The sequence below is a fragment of the Choristoneura fumiferana genome, chromosome 25 (assembly GCF_025370935.1).
Source record: "Choristoneura fumiferana chromosome 25, NRCan_CFum_1, whole genome shotgun sequence".
Taxonomy (NCBI): domain Eukaryota; kingdom Metazoa; phylum Arthropoda; class Insecta; order Lepidoptera; family Tortricidae; genus Choristoneura; species Choristoneura fumiferana.
This window is the reverse complement of record NC_133496.1, coordinates 1,799,672-1,823,327: the sequence shown is the minus strand read 5'-3', so window position 1 is coordinate 1,823,327 and position 23,656 is coordinate 1,799,672. Positions and strand designations below refer to the sequence as shown.

General features: G+C 37.5%; 1 protein-coding gene across 4 annotated transcripts in view; it reads left to right on the top strand.

Moving 5' to 3' along the window:
* Nucleotides 1–2,610: 2,610 nt before the first annotated feature.
* LOC141442470 (protein Skeletor, isoforms B/C) overlaps nucleotides 2,611–23,656 on the top strand; it is a 58,053-nt gene continuing 37,007 nt past the window's right edge. For all 4 annotated transcript variants that reach the window (XM_074107483.1, XM_074107481.1, XM_074107482.1 and 1 more), the window contains exons 1-2: nucleotides 2,611–2,680; nucleotides 11,527–11,880. In XM_074107483.1, coding sequence (XP_073963584.1) covers nucleotides 11,817–11,880 — 64 coding nt within the window. In that variant the 5' untranslated portion in view covers nucleotides 2,611–2,680; nucleotides 11,527–11,816. The remainder of the gene's footprint in view (nucleotides 2,681–11,526; nucleotides 11,881–23,656) is intronic.

Below are 23,656 nucleotides of genomic sequence, written 5' to 3'. Positions count from 1 at the left end.
AAGTTCTGAGTTAACAAACATAAAATATTTTCCTGCTGGAATAATCGACAAAACCGGTCTGGAAAAAATGTGCCAGAACATATAAAACCATGACATTAAATCAAGTTAAAACCCGTTTATACGTTAATTTGTAAACTCTAACACTTTCCTCACCTCAAACTATCGGGCAAATCGAACGGCACAACCTAACAGTAACGACACCAAACGTTCATAAAAGCATCCCCTATAATTATAATGAAAACATCGTATAAGTACATGCTGTATAATAGGTGTACGCCTACGAATTCTCGTAGCGGCGGGCGGGGTCTACGAGGCGTAGACGGCTGGAGTTGCCAGCTGCATGGAATTTTTTCCACTTTATGTCCGATTAAGAATGAAGACTAATAGAATATTGTTCTAAAAAATCTAATTATTGTTATTCAACTACAGGCAGATTTTTTTAGACGGGTTTTTTATAATTTATTATTGTTAGTACGTATGTGACCCCTTAATACTAAGTGTCTTAGGCTAGGTATTTTGTAAGTTTTTTTTGTTAATATATAAAATATGTCAATTTTGTAATGATAATAATAATGTAGTAGTTATTATTTGTAAGAAATTGCCTAAAAAGTTAACTAAATACCTTCTGTTCCGAACATTAAAAAAAAATGTTTATGTCTAATACTGATACGATTTATAGTAACTTTAACTAACTGAATCCGGTAAAATTGGTCCTGCTCACGTCTCCCGAATCAACACTTATCCCTTCTTGATAAAAAAATACATCTATGTACAGGTATATGTATTTTTTCGCTGGAATTTTTTTTTCAACATGACTTCACGTCTTTGATACATTATTAATGTGTTACAAATGTCACTATTACAAATTCACTAGCTGTCACCCGCGACGTCATCTGCGAATAATTCCATCAAGCAAATACCAAATTTCATCAAGATCGTTTGAGTACTTTAAGCGCGAAAGTGTAACAAACAAACAAACATACTCACTTTCGCATTTATAATAATAATATGTAGTCATCATCGTCATCATCCCAGTCTATATGCCCAGTCTACATGTCTATGTATAGTCTATGCTATATGTCTATGCGTCCCACTGCTGGGCAAATCCTCTCAAAATTAGAGCTTGGGCCGGCCATTCTCATTTTATTGTGCACCTGTCTAATTACCGTACCGCTATTTAACCGCACTAGTGACACGGTAATTAAACTTGAGTGCACAGATAACTGTAAATGGCAGCCGTCCTTTTTCTAGATGTGCACTCAGTTGCAGTGTCGTGTCGCTTTTGCATGACAAAAAAGCGGTACGGTAATTAGACAGGTGCACGATAAAATGAGAATGGCCGAGGCCATGTTCCCGCGCTGGCCCAGCGATGGATATATAAGTACATATCGTCACTACTTTGAAAAAACCTCGTATCCAAAATCAATATGTCAATAAATTTAAACCTTGAATCAATCACTCACTCAGAAAAATTATCTATTTTGAGGTACGAGTTTTTTTGAAAGTAGTGACGATACTGGGTAGGTATCTTCAAATCCTTCTGGATTATTCCAGCAGGTTTTTGAGTTATTTTGACTGAACATCCCTGTATGTATGTAAACTCTTTGTTGTACAAAATAAGTAAACAAACACAATTGACAAACAATGAGATAAATGTACAAAGGCGATCTTATCCCTTTTACATCCCGGTAAAGGTTTTCAGCGAAACAAACGCGGTACATACTTTAAACATCGATCATAAACCCTCAAAGCAATGTATGAAAAGATTATTGTCAGCTACCTACATTTAAAAAAAAACAAGTCAAGTGCGAATTAGGCTCGCGCGTCGAGGGTTCCATACAAATTTGTAGGTACCTATGAACATCTAGTGTAAGAGAGCCCTTCTCCTAAGGGAAATATGTAGGCAGTCAGGGGTAATTTTTGATGGTTATTAACATAGACAGACTGATGACCTAGATCAGACTTTTGTTATTATAGTTGTGCTAAAAGAGATACCTACCAAATTTCAAGTATGATTTCGTTACTTGCTGTAACTAAATTCTTGGTACTGGAATATTTACGGTCTTCTTATTCTTGTAACACAATCGTCAAATCATCCGTATTTTATTTTTTATTTTTTATTCGAATGGATGGCAAACGAGCATGTGGGTCTCCTGATGGTAAGAGATCACCACCGCCCATAAACATCAGCAACACCAGGGGTATTGCAGATGCGTTGCCAACCTAGAGGCTTAAGATGGGATACCTCACGTGCCAGTAATTTCACCGGCTGTCTTACTCTCCACGCCTAAACACAACAGTGCAAGCACTGCTGCTTCACGGCAGGATTAGCGAGCAAGATGGTGGTAGCAATCCGGGTGGACCATGCACAAGGTCCTACCACCTGTAAAATCCGTGCACTCTTACAGGTGACAAAATATCCACGGGTTACACGTCAACGTTTCACTAATGAAGAACAGCGATAAACACAGCGTGGGCGAAAACTTTGAATCAAATTACACTTTCATTAAGTTTGTTCACAAACAACACCCACTTTAAGGTAAAGGTCAAAGTTTACGGTTACCCTAGAAACGGGGAGAATTTTCTACTAGTCTCCCTGCTGGAGGGGTAAGAGTCAGTACCCCGGTAGCAGCGTCGCTGCTTGCGCGTTTCGCGCCAAGCGTAGATCTTATACACAAAGGTTAATTTAAAAAAAATAATTAAAAACACACTTATTTAAAAAAAAGTGGCTGTTGGTGGTGGTTTTTTTTTCGAAAATGGCGGGCGAGCTTTCGATGTTCGATTGTTCGACGGTGCGGTTCGGATTGATTTTTTCGGGACGGTTTTTAGGGTCTGCGGCATAATAACCCATCACGGGTTTTCGATGGAGGGTTCTGGGATTTTTTCTTGAGTTCAATCCTGTATAACGTCGTTTGGATAAAACGCTGTAAACGTACGTTGCTTTCGATGCACTCTGCGCTCTTAAAAAATAGGTTTTTTAACTTTTTTTTTATAAATAATGCGTGTTTCAGAAATAACGCCTATGCAAATTCTAAAATCACGTGGAAAACCAACTCTATCGTTTAATTAAATAGAGAACTTGGAAAAATTCAAACTGAATAAAATGATAAAATAATTTTAGTTAAAATAAAACGAAAATTCCTATAATATCGTGTGTCACTTTTAATAAAAGGGTTGCTTTCTAAAATCCAAAATGGCGGAGCGTGAACGCGGTTTGCTTCCCGCTTAGGTACTCATTTCCTGTTATGTTGCGAATAAAACATTTATGTTTTATGAAGATGGACATAGACATCCGCAGTGGTCCCCTACTGCCATTCGGCTGTCGCACTTTGATGTCAAATTGCGATAAAAAAAAGCATTAGCTTCCGACCATCACCAAAAAACATAGAGCTAATTGCAGCATGTCTAGAAAATATCCAAAGAGTAGACTTCAAAATACTTAGCGAAATAAAAATTATTAAAGTTAAGATTTCAACCCACTACTTAAAACATATATCAAAAACAAAAGATAACCATTTAAAGTAGTATTTTTCACTTTTACATTCCTCCTTTCATTGACTGCGCAAATGATAGTGCATGTTGTATGTTGTGCTAACCTGTGCTATAGACCAACAATTTGCATGTTTTTCATTAGCAACAATTTAAAAGAGTGTAAGAAAACGTTTGTGGTTGTCCGTATCTATAAGTAAGTAATTATTAATTATACCTACTGAGAGACAAAAACTCTGGCCCAAATGTATGTAGTTATAGGTAATTTTGTATGTAGAATGGGCTAAATTATATGTCGTTAAGTACAATGCAGCAATGGCCATAAACGGTACAGTGTCCACAAACAGTACCTACTTCTACCTCATCAACAACTTCTGCCTTGGAGACCTGAATTTTTTGAAAGACGATAATATTTTCCTTTTCGTCATTTTCATTTAATTTTTATACTTATAAGTTTTAACGTCAATATCTGATTGTCTGTCTGTAGCTCCCAAACAGATGGTCCGATTTAAACGGGTTTTTGATGCGAAAGCGAGTTTCCGCTGCTCTTAGCTATGTTTCATTAAAATCGGTTCTGCCCTTTTTGAGACATTAAACTTTGAAATGACAATGTGTAGGGTTCTTCAACTATTCTACGTTTGTTAGGTTATTTATTTATTATTTATTTTGTACAATGTAATTACATGTTTGCGCGCCTGTGTGGGCCCCCTGTTACATATTTTTTTATCTGTGTAACGTGTTGCCGTTGTCAATCTTTATTAGGGTTCCGTAGCCAAAATGGCAAAAACGAAACCCTTATAGTTTCGCCATGTCTGTCTGTCTGTCCGTCCGCGGCTTTGCTCAGGGATTATCAATACTAGAAAGCTGTAATTTTGCACGAATATATATGTAAAGTATGCCGACAAAATGGTACAATAAAAAATAAAAATAATAATTGTTAGAGTACCTCCCATAGACGTTATGGGGGGGCGGTTTATTTTTCTCATCCAACCTGGTAGTGTAGGGTATAGTTGGATAGATCATTGAAATCATTAGGGGGTTGCTAAAACGATTTTTGGATTCAGTGATTTGTTTGCAAAACAATCAACTTTAAAGTGCAAATTTTCATTAAAATCGAGCTCCCCCCCCTTCCTCTAAAATCTAAACCGGTGGGTGGAAAAATTTGAAAAAAATCAGGATGGTACTAAATATATCAAATTAACAAGGAAAACTATAGCTGCTAAGATTGCTTGTGAATTATTAGTACCTAGTTTAAGAGTAAATAGCAGCCCAAGGTATAAAATATACCTAAACTAGGGAATATTCCGCACACAATACGAAATCCTTAAAAATATTATATTATTTGATTTTTTCGTAATGGCTTCGGAACCCTTTGCTGGGCGTGTCGTGTCCGACACGCTCTTGGACGGTTTTTTCACAGGGTTTTTTTTTAATTGCCTACTCTAACGCTGTACTTTTTAAATCACAAAGTCAACCCTTTGCCTGAAAGTTATAACGAGGCGGGCTCCTTTACCTCAAGCTATATAAAGTTACCAGGTAAGCTTCCGCACTTGGTAAAACTCTCATTTTAGACGAGAAGCTTTTTAATCCTCTAAAGACTAAACTAAAAAGGACTAAATTTTTCATTTGGCCACTCAGGATTTTCTCTGAAATTTTTTTTTTTCGGTACTTTCTTAAAACAAGCCTAAATTAACCTACTGTACTCTATACAAGCACAAGAAATATATATTTATGGTTTCGGAGAAACTTGAGAGTTGGGCGAAACAGTGCAAATGAAGCATTTGGCAAACAATAATTCTGCGAAAAAGCAGAACCCGATATTGGAATAAAAATATATATCGAGTCTCATATAAGTAAAACATAGATCGCGTCAGAAGCTTTTGAAAATAATCTTTAGATTTTCTCATAAAAAATACTGTAATCAATGTACGCCATCCTAGAACCCAACTGACGTCGCCTGTCACGCTACAAACATCAAACATTTTGCTTTACATTGCTTCTTCGAATAAACTTTAGTGTAAAAAAAAACTAATAATTTTTAAAAGTCGCTGAAGTAATGTTTTTCAGTTTGAGGAGTATGATCTATGTTTTAATTATTTGCCCATATTTATTAATTTTTTACTCGTATTACAGCTTAGGCCCACCCGTTATTAATAAAACATTACAAAACTTTTTTGTTTCAGTCTACACTTTTAATAACTCAGTAAACATATCGTTTTAATACTATAACTTTTAATGTCCACTGGCCAAAAACCGTGCGAAGGTGGCCAAAAACGGTAGGTACTTCTGCTCTACTTATGTAAAGGTTAGGTAGAACGGCAGATGGAATACAAGCTTCTCTTTATACTTACGAGCTTTCGAATTTAACGGAGTCTAGTGTTCTAAATTTAGCATTTTATTCCTTTGACAAGGTGACCTTGAGATTTGGTAGAAAGTTATATAAAAATCTTTTTCACTTGTCATGCTCGTAAAGTTCGTGTTTATGCAGGATCTAGGCGACAACAAATGACTTTTTATGCTTTAGTGCATAAAGTAAAATCTTCGTCTATGACCAAGGCAATCAGGCCATAGTTAACAGCAAACAGCCAAAAACAAAAAGTTTCTATATATATATATTTTTTAATCTCTATAAAACTAAAACATCAATCAAATACCCTTGGTGTGCAGGTGTTTATGGGCGGTGGTGATATCTTACCATCAGGAGACCCACTTGCTGGTTTACCATCCAGTCGAATAAAAAAAATCAAAATAAATCAAGAAATCTAAATATTTATAATTATTTAGCAACGCATAAAAATAAAAAGTACCAGTAAGTGAACAATCAAATGTTTCCACTGTTGTTATTTCAACTCCTCGCAATCTAAGTGAAAAGCTCGAGGATTAAACCCGTTTTCCCCTTGACGTGTCTATCCACCGGCTCGGGTGGCTATATGAACGTCTCGGGTTAAATGGCTCGTTTTATGCTCTTGTTGTACAATCTACTATGGTTTTAGGTTTCGGTATAGTGTCGTAAAGTTATGTCTTATTTATTTATAGTACTTCCATGTACTGACTTTGCAATAAATAACATTCCAGTCCTGCGGCACGGGTACATTGTAAATTCTTGTAAAACTTTTAAATTTAAAATATAGTCCTATAGCACGATTTAACTTTTATAAATTAAATTTAATTCTTGTAGAGTTCTAACAGATAAGGTTTCTAACTAATAAGCAAAGGTCTAGGTTTTAGTTATTTAAGTTTAATGACCTGAAAATTTGTTCTATTGTTCTAAATTTTTATTTTTTACCTTTATAAATTATTATTTATTAAGAAAAACTACACCCATAGGACTAAAACTACTATTAAATTAAAATAACTGAAACTAAAACTTTAATTAAAAAGAGAGGTGGGCCTCTTGGCATGGTGCCCATCCATCACACAGGCAGCATTCCCGCGTTGAACTGCGATTGAGATTCTTTGCGCGAGAAAGCTGCCGGCGCGAGGGTTGCCTGCTGCCTCCCTTAACCTATTGCTGAGCTCCCTGTGTAGCTCCAGCGCACCCTTACCCCAAGGACCTAGAGTCTCGACGCCGAAAGCAAAGAAATGATATTGGGCGCCGAGACAGCTATATTTTGTGACCTTGAGGCGTTCCCGGGCGTCTGCCGCCGCCCCCGCACATTTGGTAGTTGCTGGTAGGTAGGACGCCGCCAGGGTGTCTGTACAGGTAGCGTCCCACACCAGCGCACGGCCAGTCTTCCAGGGTATCAACGACATTCCGTCAACGCGTTTGCCATCGGGCTTCAGAGCTGGGGAACGTTGGCACTAACGAGCGCCCTTCTGAGAATGTCATTGAGAGCGGCGTGGCGAGACAGGTTCTAAATTTATTTTATTCTCGTTACAAAAGTTCCGAAGTATAGCAGAAACTTCTGGGAACTACACAATTGCTACGTGAAATTGAGTAGGCGTTGCGTAGTGGATATGATTTGTAAAGGGGTTTTTCTCTATAAATGTGCGATACACAAAGAACTACATATTTAGTAATCAAATTCAATTTCGGATATTTATTTTTACTCTTATCTTCGGGTGATATTTACGAGCGATGTTAATTCAGAAATTGGTCCGCTGTGCTAAATATAGCTCTACTTCCCACAGTTTTATAAAGGATGATTCTAGGCAATCTCATATCTAATTAACTTTGTTAATTATAGGCTAGCGTTTAGTAACTATAATAAATGAAATTAGTGTTCCTTTGTTATAAGATTTTTCGACGAGTACCTAAGTAACACTCTAGGAATCATCATCATCGTCATCATGTCAGCCGACAGACGTCCACTGCTGGACATGGGCCTCCCCCAAGGCTCTCCATTCAGACCGATCTTGTGCTTTCCGCATCCACCGCGATCCCGCGATCTTAATCAGGTCGTCGCTCCATCTTGTTGAAGGCCAACCGACAGCTCGTCTCCCGGTCCGCGGACGCCATTCGAGAACCTTTTGACCCCATCGGCCATCAGTCCTGCGAGCAATGTGCCCCACCCACTGCCACTTCAGTTTCGCAATTCTTCGGGCTATGTCGGTAACCTTAGTTCTACTGCGGATATCATCGTTTCTAATTCTATCCCGCAGAGAAACCCCGAGCATAGCCATCTCCATAGCCCTTTGAGTGACTTTCAGCTTCCTCATGAGGCTCGTCGTTAGCGCCCACGTCTCAGATCCGTAATGTCTCTAGGAATGTTATTTTAAAAGCCCGCCACTTGCGATTCGGACTCGCGCACCGAGGGTTGCGTATAAATTTGTAGGTAGGTATTTATGAATACCTATCCAGTGTTAGCAGAACCCTATTCTTAACCAAAACATTTCTTAATAGTTGTGCTACCTATAAGAGCTACATTTATGCCAAACTAGCTTTTGCCCGCGGCTTCGCTCGCGTTAAATTTGGGGTAACAATTAACATACATTTACTTTCTGCGATCCTTTTTTTCGTGTTTTGATTAATTTTTCGGAGGATTACATGGAAATATAAATACAGTAAGACGTTGTTTTAGACAGATGGTGCACATTTTTGAATTTAAAAATCAACCTACATACGTAATTAATCATTCATAATTCGTACCAACTCTGAAACCCTGTTTCGCTGAAACGTTAAAAACGTTAAAGTACTACGCGTTTCTTTTGCCGGCGACTTCCTACACGATATAGGATTGTATCTCGAGAAATTGTAAAGTCCCCGCGGGACATGAATTACTGTTATGATCTATTTTAATATTCTTAATTGTCGATGAGAGACATATTGTAGCCTTCTATTACTTATAGAAAGAATTTTGAAAATCTGCCCCGAAATTGAATTCACTTATTTTTATTCTGCGGAAATTTTGCATTTAAAAAAAAAGAAGTCTGTCCATCAGGGATATTGTAGCTTTCTATTGGTAATAGAATTATTTAAATCAGCTCAGTAGTTTCAGAGATTACCCCAACAAACAAAGAAACAAACAAAGTTGAGATATTTTCCTATTCCATGGGATTTTCTAAGTGCTAGTCTTTCCCTAGTGCACCTCTGTATTACTTTAGGTCCATCTATGCCAATTTCAAGTCTCTAGCACCAGTAGTTTTGGCTATGCGTTGTCTGTCAGTCAGCCAGTCATGGTACTGTTCAGTTAGAGCTAGGTATAGCCCTGAAGTTGAATTCACTTTTTGCTATCCCGCGGGAATTTTACGTTTTCCCGGAGAAAAGTAGCGAATGCCAATCAGGGATAATGTAGCTCCCAATTGGTAAAATATCTTTTTAAATCAACCCCAATGATGAATTTACTTATTTCGATCTTGCGGGAATTTTGCATTCTTCTGTAGAAAAGCAGCCTTTGTCAATCAGAGATACTGCAGATTACTATTAGTGAAAGAATTTTTTAAATCAGCTCCGAATTTGGATTGTCTTACTTACTTCTACCTATCCTGCGGGAATTTCGCATTTTCCCAAAGAATAGTATATTATACCAATCAGCAATAGTGCAGCTTTATATTAGTGGACGAATTTTTAAAATCAGCTCTGAAGTTGAATTCAGTTTTTTCTATCCCTTGGGAATTTTGGATTTTCCGAAAAAAAAGTGGCCTATGTCAATCGAGGATAGTCAATTATATCATATGAAAGAATTTTTAAAAGCCAAAGTTGAATTTACTTATTTCTATCCCGCGGGAATTTTTGATTTTCCCGGAAAAACGTATCCTATGTCAATCAGGAATACTGTAGCTTACTTTTGGTAAAAGAACGTTTAAAATCAGACCCGAAATTAAATTCACTTATTTCTATCCCGCGGGAATTTTGCATTTTCCCGAAGAAGAGTAGTCTATACTAATGAGAAATAGTGTAGCTTTCTATTGGTGAAAGAATTTTTAAAATCATCCCCGAAGTTGCATTCAGTTTTTTCTATCCCATGGGAATTTTGTAATTTCCCGAAGAAAAAGTAGCCTTTGTTATTTGGAGATAGTCATATCACATTATATGGAAGAATTTTTTAAATTAGCTCCGAAATTGAATTATTTTTTTTCTATCCCGCGGGAATTTTGCATTATCCGGATAAAAAGTAACCTATGTCAATCAAGAATAGTGTAGTTTACTAACGGTGAAATAACTTTTAAAATCGGCTCAATAGTTTCGGAGATTCGACTACAATCAAAGAAGCGAAAAAAATTTAGATATTTCCCTATCCCGTGGGAATTTCAAAAATCCTTTCTTAGTGCGCGTTTATATCTATTAAGAAATATATATTCCAAATTTCATGTTTCTAGCCCCAGCGGTTTGGGCTGTGCGTTGATCTATAAGTCAGTCAGTCAGTCAGTCAGTTTCTTCTTTTATATATATAAAGAAGATTTCAAGTTAATAAGATCGCAATTGAAATTAGATACTCACATATTAATAATCGAGATATGCGCGACATGTTTCGAACCAATGCGGTCAGTCAGTGTTCACCGAGACATGGAACCACGGATTGGTTCGAAACAGAAGACACCCCACCACCACGACAACTCATAAGTGAGTGGCCCTTGTATCTTACTTGTTTTAATAATTATAGTCGGATTGAACTTGAAATTTGGTGTGAAAGAAAATTTGAGATATGTAGAGTTAGAATAAAATAGTGTAGAAAGTACTTTAAATTTTTTTTTATTGACAAAAACTGTTTTTTACTGGCAAGAAATTAATTTCATGTTTCTATTTTAAAGTACTTAATTAAGGCTTTTATGAAAATGTGCTTTGCATGGCGTTTGGTTCTGAGCTCGGATTTTTATTTGCGAGCGGTGAATGAAGTAGAGTTAGAGTATCTGTTTCTTGATTCATTGCTTTTAAACCTAACCAGCCTGTACAATCAATATTTTTTGTTTTATTACTTTTTTTGCTACAAAATAAAAATAATGTATCCGAAACGAAATGCAGTAAAAGAAAACAAAACAAACCACACCACTTCCAGCTTGTTGATCGGACCACTTTTAATTAAAAAACAAGTGTTCTAAAATTATGACGCGTACCTATAATGCCGCAGTACTAACCAATTTTTTTTTTAACATTAAATATTATATTAATTAACTATTGTGGTGTCCCGAAAAACCACGCGTCCCGAAAATATCCTGCGTCTACAAAAATGAACAGTTTTCAGAAAAAAAAAAGCTTTGATGACGCGCAATCTCTAGTCGAACATGTTTTTTCTTTGATAAAGAAAATATTTATGTTACATGAAATATTTGAAAGACTTTCCAATAGACTTTAACACATTTCTGAAGTTAATTAAAGTTACAAAACCAATAAAATTAGTCCAAAACCTAAAAATAAGGTGCCTAATAAAGTGATTTTATTTGGAAAATTATGCTTGTGTCCAAAATGACATTGCAAAATCGTTGTCCCGTTTTTATGTAACAAGAAAATTTACATACTAGACATGACCGCGTCTCTTTATATCGGCTGACGTTGGCCCAACATGTACCTATGTAGAGCGGGTATTACAGTCCCGACTAAAGAACGTGCAACAAAACCGCGTTAACGCACGCCTTAATCCCAACTTTTTAATATTTCAGCCACACAATTATACTTCAAAACAGAAAGACTGACGACACGTCGACAATAAATAGTTATAAGTAAACAATGAAGTTATACACGAGACGCGAACAAGTGAAAGGATTACCGAACAGAATTACGTAAATTCGAAAGCGATAGTATCGCCCGCGCGCTGGCTGGTGACACACGTCAAACAGTGAAAAAAAAAATAGTGCGTTCAAAAACCGGTGCGGAACGGAAAAAGCGCGCGAAAGTAAAGGAGTTTTGTGGCTGTATATTGTTATATTATCTGTGTTCCCGGCTCCAGCCAATGAGGAGGCGAGGACCGCCCCCGAGCGGGCTATGTCTCGCTTTATGGCTCGCTCTCAGTGTCGGTAAGTACAATAAAGTACGATTTATTTCTTACTAAAATGTAACTGCATTACAGTTGCAGCATGGCGAAGAAAGTATAGTTCTAAATGAGGTGTAAGTAAACTGGTCCCGGTACTAATTAAAAGGTCACACTGTGTTTATTAAAGGGGACATTTAGCCTCATTTAACAACTATGCGTTTTTTAATGTTATTTCAATTTTAATAAAAATAATTTTCTACTAACTTGTTCATTCAAATTTGTCTTTCTAAGTTAAGGTGAAGAACATGGATTACTAATCTTACAGGTTTTGTTGTGTTAGATATAGTTATAGCTATAAATAGCAGGTTGAATGACCTGTTATGCTCTAATAAAACAAATTTTGAATAAACTTTCAAGTCCACCACCTTATTTATACCTATAAAGATTCGTTATAACTGTTCATAGATGCCTATGTTTTTTCGCATGTATTAGTATTTGATACATAAACGAAGTTTAATTTTCGATAACGATAACAAATACTTTGAAATGTTATGTTAAAATGACTGGCTTCAGTTGTTATACTTAGTTAAGTTGAAGTTTCATTCCTCTGGACTATCAGTGTTCAGCCTTCGATCGCACTGTTCCCACAAGCTCCATTGCTATCGCGAAAATATTATAGCCTCGTAAGACCTCCGTCAAAGTTTGACCATTAAAATTTGAAACTATGTCAATCAATGAGGCTGACATTAGCTTTGACGTATGTCCTAATTTTAGGCCCTAGTTCTATGAAGTGGCAATGGGCAGGCCATATTGCACGGAGAATAGGTGGCCGTTGGAGTCGTGTAATTCTCAAATGGAGATAGCGGAGACAAGCGCTGCATAGGATGTCCAACAAGATGGACCGCTTCCAACCGAAGCAACTCAGCCAATAGTGGACGTCCTGCAGCTGATATGATGATGATTATAGGCCTTAGGTATGAGGTTAATTTGTAGAAAATAGAGCTGGGTCGTTACGTATATTTTGTGAAACGTAACAGTTTATTTTTGACAAGTAACAGTTTTTTAAAAAGCAGTTTATTTGCTACGCCTTGGTTACGTTTCAAAGGAAACGAAAATTTCGTTATCAAATGTGGCTCCTTAGGAGACAGTTTGGTTCAAAAAACAGTTTTTTATATTATAAAACGTTTGTTGTCAAACTAGTTTAAGATACAAATCTGTTATTTGTTCTTGTGAGAAAATTTCCTCAAGTCAACGCATGTATGTGATAGTCTGTGGTATCGTTTCTTCTGTAGGTCTAAAGAAACTGCAGGGCTACTCCGAACTCAACTCGAAGTTCGTGTCTACCATCTCGCTCTCGTATTAAATAGTATAAGTGTCAGAGGGACCGCACGACACGAACTTCGAGTTTCGAGTTTCGGCACTTTGACGAACTGTTACTCCCTTACTTTATGAAACAGTTTCAGAAAATAACGCTCAGCTCTAGTAGACAAGGTAGAAGCAGACCTTAGCATTATATTAATAGCAAGTTGACCGTGTTATTATATGAGCTTAACCAGTTGCACTAGACGTGAAGTAGGTCAAAGCTGCAAGGATGTCCACGCGTCGCGTAACCCTGAGCATCGACTTGCTCTACAAGAGATCTAGATCATGAGCAGGATCTACACGACTACACTATTAAAATTCTATCTTTACACATGACGCATGGCAAATGATTATTCGGAACTAGGTTTTAGCCGTGGCTTTTATCGCTTGATTATTACATTCAAAAGAAAAAAGGGTTTCATTGGTGAAACGAAAATATTAATAAATATAAATCTTAATAACATTCCTTGTCTAAAAATAGTTTTATTAATACATTACATTTCTTGAATGATATAATACAATTTGTTAAAAAAAATATTAGCTTTTGAAGTAGGTAATCATTTATATACCTACTCCCAGGTCTAAACCTTTATTTAACAAGAACCACTAATCCATCTAATTTGTCACACACCTTATTTGATGATCTCACTACCTCTACATTTACAAGTTTTATTTTCAATTTGTGCTGAGATTTGGATACAACGTATACCTAAACGACAGAAGACAAATAAAACAGACAAAACAACAAACAAGACAGATAAAACGAGTGCTAAGCTGATAAATTTTGAACAGGAAAACTGTTAACAAACTAAATTGTCAGATTTTCTGATGTTTAATTAAGCTCATGTACACGACCTGTCTCTCAAATGAAGGTCAGAGAACAGGATACTCTTCTCTATAGGTAAAAAATAATTAAAACTAAAGCCATCATATACCTACGATAGGAATCTACTACGCCTATCTCTGCATCTCAATACATCTAAATACTTAAAGTGCTCTACTTTAATACAAAGAAAAGATGGATTTGCTACCCACATATTAATTTAAACAAGTATGTAAGTACTGAATGTGGTTTAGCAAGAGCACTAATGAAATCAATAAAGCTAGTGTCACGACTGATGTTACTGCAAGGGCCATTATCAAAGAATCGTTATTTTATTACTTAAGTATTGTATTACAGAACTAAAGGAGAACTCTTTCAAAGTTGTCATTAGCTGTACAAATGCTATAGAAGGTGTCTTAAAATTAATTCGAAATAAATAGTTTGACTGAACATCCTTATAAAGTATATATGTATATCGAAAATTTTATTCATGTATATACCGATACATCGAACAATACATAGAAACCTCTACCCCAAACCCAAAGACGAGGAATACGAAAAATATTAAATTATATTATATCAGAATATAGAGGAATAGCAGTTTAGAGAGGTCCTACGGTGCACACCTGTGGCAGAAAATCTCGACGATGCCTTTTTTTTAAGTTTTAGTTTAGTTCATATAAAATTTCAGTCTATAGTCTAATATGCGTTGTTATGTTTATTTTTATATGAACTGATATGATATAAGGAAACATTTGTCAACCACAATTAAAAAATCCTGAAAAACAGTTTTATCAGTGTCAAGTCAAACTAATCCAAACCTTTTCTAAAGTAATGCCGTATCAGTTTAAAGACACAGTGTACACGTGTAATATTGCTTTAGCTCGTGGACCTTCAAAATTCAAATTCAAAATTCAAAATTATTTATTTGATACACCTTCGCCTTTAGTGCCTCTAATATAAGCAGTCTATTATACACAATTATAGTATACAGTCTATTAGGCCAATAATCCATAGTCAGAAGAAATAACCTAACCAACAAGAAGTTGGAAAATCCCAGACTTTGTCACTTTATAGTTCAATATCTCAAAAACGGTTGAACCGATTTTGATAAAACATGTCTAAGGACCATTGCTAAAAAACTTACCCCCTTATTCATAAACGACAATCAAACCTATTTTAGTTAAAATGCCGCTAAAATTCATTTGTCCTTATCTGTCACTTCGACATTTGTATTTGTTAGAAAGGGACAAAGCATTTGTTAGTTAACATAGGCTTGTTAAGTTTTATGAATAAGGGGGTTACTTTTTATTTAAATGACGATAGTCTTTAATGTTTCACGCCAACTGACATTGAACTTTAGGTTGATGATAACTCTTGGCCGATTTTACATTCGTCATTTATCCAATACAAACCATTGTGAAACCACTTAAACTAACGATTGTTTGATGGAGCCAATCATATTTATTTAGATCTAAGATTTCATTTATTTGGATTTGGTTGACAGAAGATGAGCGTGCCAATATTTACATAAAGCTAAGATTAGCTTACACAAGACAGTCTTGCGAGTTGTACATTGCGGCGCTCGATCTACCATTTCGAACTACCGCTTCACAGCCTCGCAATGTACAGCTTACACGATTTTTCTTGTTGACTAAACTGGGCGTAACGCATCGCAAGAGGATTGCCTTACCATCTCACGTTGGGTCAATTTACGCAATCAAAATACATTGCAAGTGGACGCTATTCACACGTACTGTTGGAATTAAAACCAAACACCGTGCTAGATTCCGAGGAAACCGTGGACATGCTTATAATGGGGCATTCTATGCTACTGTATATAGCATGAGGTGTGTTGTGGTATATAGATGCTGTTTTGCAATACAATCTCAACTGTTAATAGTACATTGTGTCTTAAGGGCGGTAAATAAGGAATTACGAACGAGAGTCTATTAGAAGTCTTTAAACTTGAATGAGTCGATGTTCGTAATTCTAGTACCGCCCGTGCGACACACAGTAAAATTGTATATTTGTAAAAGAAAAACTAATATTTTTTCAAAAATTGCCGATACCGCTGATTGCGCTCTTGGCAGCTCTTTTTGTCTGCTTTGTAAATGTCACGACTAAATGAAAGAAAGAAAGAAAATATGTATTCGTGACAAACGTGAGAACAATGGATAAAAAAAATAAAAAAGATAAAAAAATAAAATAAGTTATGCATGTCACGAAATGGTCCCAAATCAGCAATCTGCCGGTCTTGCGAACGGCGCTGGTCTTCCTAAAAAGTAAAACGATAAAAATGACAATATTATTAATTGATGTTACCTACCCTACCAAGTAGTAGGAATAGGCTTAAGCCAGTCTCCTTTATCCATTGACATCTCTATGCATGTACCTGTAAATGTTTTACTTTCCTTCCATTCCCATTCATCAGTGCACCAGTCTAATTATCGTGTCACTATGGTGGGAAAAACGCGACACGGAAATATACATAGCAGCTAAAGCAATCAATCTCCAAAAATATGAAAATCTCCTGGGTTTTTTTTTTTTTATACGACTGGAAGGCGAACGAGCAAGTGGGTCTCCTGATGGTAAGAGATCACCACCGCCCATAAACATCTGCAACACCAGGGGTATTGCAGACGCGCTGCCAACCTAGAGGCCTAAGATGGGATACCTCACGTGCCAGTAATTTCACCGGCTGTCTTACTCTCCACGCCGAAACACAACAATGCAAGCACTGCTGATCACGGCAGGATTAGCGAGCAAGATGGTGGTAGCAATCCGGGCGGACCTTGCACAAGGTTATAATTTAACTTGGAAAATTAATGAGTAATTCAAAGAGTGAACACATAACACAATTAATTACATGGAAGAGCAAAAAGTTCTCACTGAATACATTAAAGTCGTGAGAAAAAACCGCTAATTGTGATTGTCATAAAAACCGGTAAAGGATACCCGTGCGTGCCTCGTCACTATTTGTAAAGCCTTTTTGTTTAATTTGTTTATTTAATATTTATTTACTAGCCATTCCCCGCGGCTTTACTAACATTATATAAAAATTATAAGTAATCTAATTCAGTGCCGTCGTCGTTCGCAAGTTATGCGCGTACCTACATACATTTCGGAAATGTATTTTTATTCATATAGAAGATTTATTATTATTATTCTCAAAATGAGAGGACAAGCCGTAGTTCCCACGCGGGCCCGTGTGGATAGAGAACTTCACACACACCATTGAATAACTTCGTGAGTGCAGGTTTCTTCACGATGTTTTCCTTCACCGTAAAGTTCGTGATATTGTTTACGTTTATACCAATTTTTGGATAAGTATTGCTTGTACTCTAAAAAAATATGTATTTTAGGGCACGTCAGCCCCCTAACACGTGAAGTAAAGGATGATTTTTTTATTTTCTCCTATTGAACTTTAAAATAAGTATTACAAAAGTCACAGTCAAGTCATCCCAAAAAGAGAAATTTAAAATGACGTCACCTGTACTCGCGCCATACTTATTTATATTATGCTTTCAAGTTAACAAGTTATAGTTTCCTCTTGGCAAGTCGGTGCCAAATTAGTGAAAGATAAATTTCATTTTAAATTAAAAACTGGCCAACTTCAAGTGGGATTCATGTACTTACCAAGAGCTCTGTACAAATTTAAGAGAAAGCAAAAAAACTTTGTATTTTTATGTTTTTCATAACTCTTCGCCTCACAGAGCACCGCTCTGGTGAAAACAGCTGAGCGGAGCGAGGCTAGGTAAAAGGAACCAATAGGAAGCGTTCCTTTTGGTTCATGAAAAACACATCTGGTTGAAAAGCAGCCTTATCAGCACCTTAAAGCTTGTATCACACTTGATCAGTATCGAGGCCATCGACCTTTCCCCTGTTACCGTAAAAAGCAGCCTTATCAGCACCTTAAAGCATGTATCACACTTGATCAGTATCGAGGCCATCGACCTTTCCCCTGTTACCGTAAAAAGCAGCCTTATCAGCACCTTAAAGCTTGTATCACACTTGATCAGTATCGAGGCCATCGACCTTTCCCCTGTTACCGTAAAAAGCAGCCTTATCAGCACCTTAAAGCATGTATCACACTTGATCAGTATCGAGGCCATCGACCTTTCCCCTGTTACGGTGAAAAGTACCGGCGTTTAGTCGTTATCCCGTAATCCGGTAATCGCCGGGAGCCAGCTCTAACGTATTTATCCTCCCCCGGGAATGCCAACTGGCGCCGGGTTACTAGGAGGAATGGGAACAATGCCATTGTAAACTAGGATAAACAGGATCAGGATTCATGGTACAATAAGTTTTTTTTTTATTATCGGCAAGGAGCTAAAGACAATTATTTTGCTCACCTGCGACTCGGTTATGTTGCTCTTAGGTATGATGAACTCTGGTTGAGTTGGAAACGCGTCAGTGTAGTGTGGTGTTCGTGTGATTTGCGTATGTTCTTACAGTGTGGAGGTGGAGCTGCACGAACACACATCTGTTGCATAGACGTAGCTATTATAGGGTCGCGGGTGAGCAAAGTCATTGTTTTTAGTACCTCTATATTGAAATGGACCTCCGCAAAGCAACGCCTGATCCAATAAATTATCACTTATGTACCATACAAACTTTTTAAAAAGCAAACCACGAACTCAAAATGTATGCCATGGGGGGCTGCCGCCTGGGGGTCGGGGGTTCTCAAAGCCACGATTGAACTGCCAAACTTGAAGATTAACTGCATAGTAACGCGGCAAGCTTTTTGTTTGTAAAAAATATAACACGTTGAGAATCGCAGCTATACAATGGGGTGAATTCTTTTTGACAGCCAGCATTGCTGACCAAGCTTTTCGGTTACCGGTTGGGCGAGTTTCGGCTTAGCCTGACATCTGTTGCAATCTAATTGTGACTTCTAGAGCCCGTGTTCAGGGCTCCGAAAGACAGTCATATTCAAAACCAAAATTGCCTCCCCCTTAGAACGCCACAATGAACGACTCGCCACTTGCATCCACGGGTTGCTCGCAATTCTCGCGATGTCGTCAGTCCACCTATTAGGAGGCTGCCAACGCTTCGCCATTTCGCGGTCGCCACTCCAGGACTTTTCTTCCTCAAGGCCTAATGTTCTTCGAGCGTTGTGGCCCTCCCATTGCCACATCAACTTGCATATTCTTCGAGCTACGTCGATGACTTTATAGTTCTTCGGCAAATTTCCGTCTTCTAGATTCTATCGCGTAAAGAAATAACACTAAAGAAACATTTTTACCGTAGCCCTGTATATATTATCATGCAATACTTAAGTATTTAAGTAAAAGACAATTAAAAGAATCTCGTAATGGACTATTACGAAGAACGGCAGTTAACGCCGATAAGTATAAGCAGTTAAATTCGCTCGTTATTTCGTTATCATATCGAGACAACCCCTCGCTAGCCGGCATTGTGTTTGCGCAGCATATCCTCCCCTACGATCCCCCACACACCCCCTTTCAACCTTGTCAATCTCGTACCCATACGTCTATGTCTATACCTATAAATATTCTATTCTATATTGTACAAAATGAACAAAATCGAAGTGTCGTTGGCCGTGTAATAAAAAATAACTGCTTTTAACAATAAAATTGTACACCTAATGAAAGTATCATTTATCACATTATCATTTCAGCCTATATACGTCCCACTGTTGGGCACAGGCCTCCTCTCAGAATGAGAGGACTTGGGCCGTAGTCCCACGCGGGCTCAGTCCAGATTGGGAACTTCACACACTCCATTGAATTTCTTTGTTTGTGCAGGTTTCCGACCGATGTTTTCCTTCACCGTAAAGCTCGTGGTACATTTCAAATTCAATGAGCGTGTGTAAATGTTCGTTCGTAGCGATGTTTGGCTCTGGCCCTGTCCATTGTTCAGTTCCACAAATTTAATAACCTACTTAACCAACAAAAAGTCGGAAAATCCCCGACTCGTCGCTTCAAAGTTCAATAGCTCAAAAACGGCTAAACCGATTTGAATAAAACTGACTGCTTTCAAATGAAAAAACTGCATTCAACATACAGACGTACATAGCGGTCAAACTTATAACACCCCTCTTTTTGCGTCGGGGGTTAAAAACGGCAAATGTTAGTTAAAAAAGGCAAAAGTTTATGAACACCATATAACATTATGTCTATATTATTATAGTCTGTAATATCATTGCTTGGTTTTCCTTTTAAGAGCGTTTATACCTGCTGAGCTGGCAACGTTGCATTTTTGTTAGTTTTCTCGATTATTCCATAAAAATTGAATGAGAATTAATAATGTTGTCTGATAGAACACTTCTTAATATATAAGTTAATGTGTCTACTCCAATAATTATTCGCGATAGACTTTTATAATTCTTTAAAAACGAACAAATGTTTTATCGACGGTTTTTAAAGAAAATAAAAGTCTATCACGCATACTCGTAATTATTGGAGTAGACACATTAACTTAAGTATATATTATTATTAAGAACAGTTATATCAGACCACATTTTTGATTTTCATTAAATTATTATGGAATAATCGAGAAAAACTAACAAAAATGCAACGTTGCCAGCTCAGCAGGTATAAATGCTCTTAATTTCCATAACTTAGTGGGGTGACCACAATAAGCAGTAGAAGCTCAAACTGCACAGTACTAAAACAGTAGGTTTTCCACGCTTCAGGACTCGAGCGAGACGGACGACTGGGGTGCATATAATTTGGGAAAAGGGTCGGAAAGTGCCATCGATAAAGTCTAAGTGGTAAGGGGAGTTTTGGGCTTACGGAGTTTATGGGATATTGAATGGAATTGAGTCTTCAGGAATTATTTTTAACTTTTTAAGTAGTAAGACGCTTAGGCGATTGTGCGCAAGTGTGGGCGGATACATTGTAACTCGTTTATTTATAGTTAAAAATTCGGGATTCGGGGTAACTAACTTTATAGGTGTACCTATACACTATTAATATACTACAATAGTTAAGAGCAATAGTATATTAACAAAACTAGCTTTTGCCCGCGGTTTCGCCCGCGTGGAATTCGGTTATCGCACGCTGTTCCCTCGGAAGTTGTGCATTTTTCCGAGATAAAATTAGCGTATATGTCACTCTCTGGCCCATAACTATCTCTATGCCAAAAATCACGTCGAAACGGAGCGAAGACGGACAAACATACAAACACACACACTTTAGTATGGATTAACACGGTTAGCAATTTATTTATTATTCAACTAGCAATTGCCCGCGGCTACGCCCGCGTATAATTTGGTTATCGCGCGCTGTTCCCTCGGGAACTGTGCATTTTTCCGGGATAAAAAGTAGCCTTTGTCACTCTCTGGCCCATAAACTATTTCTATGCCAAAAATCACGTCGATCCGTCGCTCCGTTTTGACGTGAAAGACGGACAAACATACAAACACACTTTCGCATTTATAATATTAGTATTCTAAGGAAGTATGGATTTGTTTATATACCTACACGGCATTATAGCGAACCAGTACGCTGAGAAACCAGATAAAATATGGCCTTATCGCTACAGAACAATCTCTTCCAGGCAACCTTAATGAAAATCCTTTTTACGTCTATACTAAAAGCTTGTATTAGGTACTCGGCTAAATTGTGTATAGTGGCGTAATATAATTGGTTACTATACATAGATACAATTGAATAGTACCTACCCGGGTGACCGAGCTTCGCTCAGGCTAAGACTCGAAGACACTATTTTCTCATAAATAATAATTTCTCATAAATAAGACCAACCTAGATCGTTCCCAAAAATCCCTACACATCAAATTTCATCGAAACCGTTACAGCCGTTTCCGAGATCTCCGAAATTAATAAATAAATATCTATACAAGTATTGCTCGTTTGATGATCTAAGAATTCTAAGATAAAATTCACGACCCTGATTCCAGTCTTTTTAAGGTGACACTTTTTTTATTTTATTTCAATTATATGCTGTCAATTGTCGTTTATAAAACGGGTTCTTATTTCAAAACGTCCGCAATAAAGTTTATTCCTTTACCCTTTCGTGGTCGTCTCATAAAATAAAAGGTTTTTACAACTCAGGATTCTGGCCAAAAGTACCACTTTGATATATACCTAATGTGTTATTTTGCTTTTTTACGTAAGCGTTAACCAGTGTTTATCAATCTATAAGTCGCGATCCCCACGGGGGTTGCCGTGCCAAATTAGCGGGGATTCACTAACTTCAAAATATTTTTTAGATTTTATTTGTATTTATTACGAACTGTTGCCCGCGACTGTGTCTGTAAAGATTTCTTTTTATCGCTATCTCGCGGGAAATATGCAATTTTTCGGGATCAAAACTACTCTTATGTTCTTTACAGTCTCAAATTATCTTCATACCAATGATTTAAATCGATTCTGTTAGCGGCTTCAGAGGAAAACGGCAACAGACAAAAACAAGGATAGCATTTATAACAATATTAATATATGGATAAGTATAATATTTATAGAATTAGATTTTTTCCGTGAATTAATTTCCAGCAAGCTGGAAATCGTTTTAGTACCTTTATTAGATTCTAAATCATCATCATCATCATTCAGCCTATATACGTCCCACTGCTGAGCACAGGCCTCCTCTCAGAACAAGAGGGCTTGGGCCATAGTTCCCACGCGGGCCCAGTGCGGATTGGGAACTTCACACACACCATTGAATTGCTTCGCAGGTTTGTGCAGGTTTCCTCACGATGTTTTCCTTCACCGCAAAGCTCGTGGTAAATTTCAAATGTTACTCCGCACATGAATTTCGAAAAACTCAGAGGTGCGAGCCGGGGTTTGAACCCACGACCCTCTGCTTGAGAGGCGATAGGTCAAACCACTAGGCCACCACGGCTTTGTTAGATTCTAAATGCATGTACATAATTCTGGTTTGCCCCTGTCCAGGAGGTGTGCATAACTTTTGTGAGCCAGATATTTTTGCTCTTACATTAGTTTTTTGCTTCTAGCACAAAAACGGTACGTCCGCCGGAAATGTCATTCACTTCAATATTAAAGAATGTTAAATTCTACGTCGAATGAGCATTTAAATTTGCAGGTGGTAGGACCTTGTGCAAGGTCCGCCCGGATTGCTACCACCATCTTGCTCGCTAATCCTGCCGTGAAACAGCAGTGCTTCCACTGTTGTGTTTCGGCGTGGAGAGTAAGACAGCCGGTAAAATTACTGGCACTTGAGGTATCCCATCTTAGGCCTCTAGGTTGGCAACGCATCTGCAATCCCCCTGGTGTTGCCGGTGTCTATGGGCGGTGGTGATCTCTTATCATCAGGAGACCCACTTGCTCGTTTGCCATCCAGTTGAATAAAAAAAAAAATTAAAACTGAAATTCGGTGCAGTCGTACAGCCGAAATCAAAGGTTACTCCTCTCGCTTTGTGATCTAGCATCTAGCGGGCTAGGCGATCTAAAGTGACCCCTGTTGACGGATTTGGTCATTCTTTCAGTTGGTATAGTGGCCGATTTAATATCAATCCTCGATCTTCTTTTACTTTCGAGTAATTTAGTAAAATGTAATAAACATCAGGGTTTCATTTACATAAAGTGTCATTTTAGTGTAATGCGGTCTTTTTAGCAAGCGGGTCTCCTGATGGTAAGAGATCACCACCGCCCATAAACATCTGCAACACCAGGGGTATTGCAGA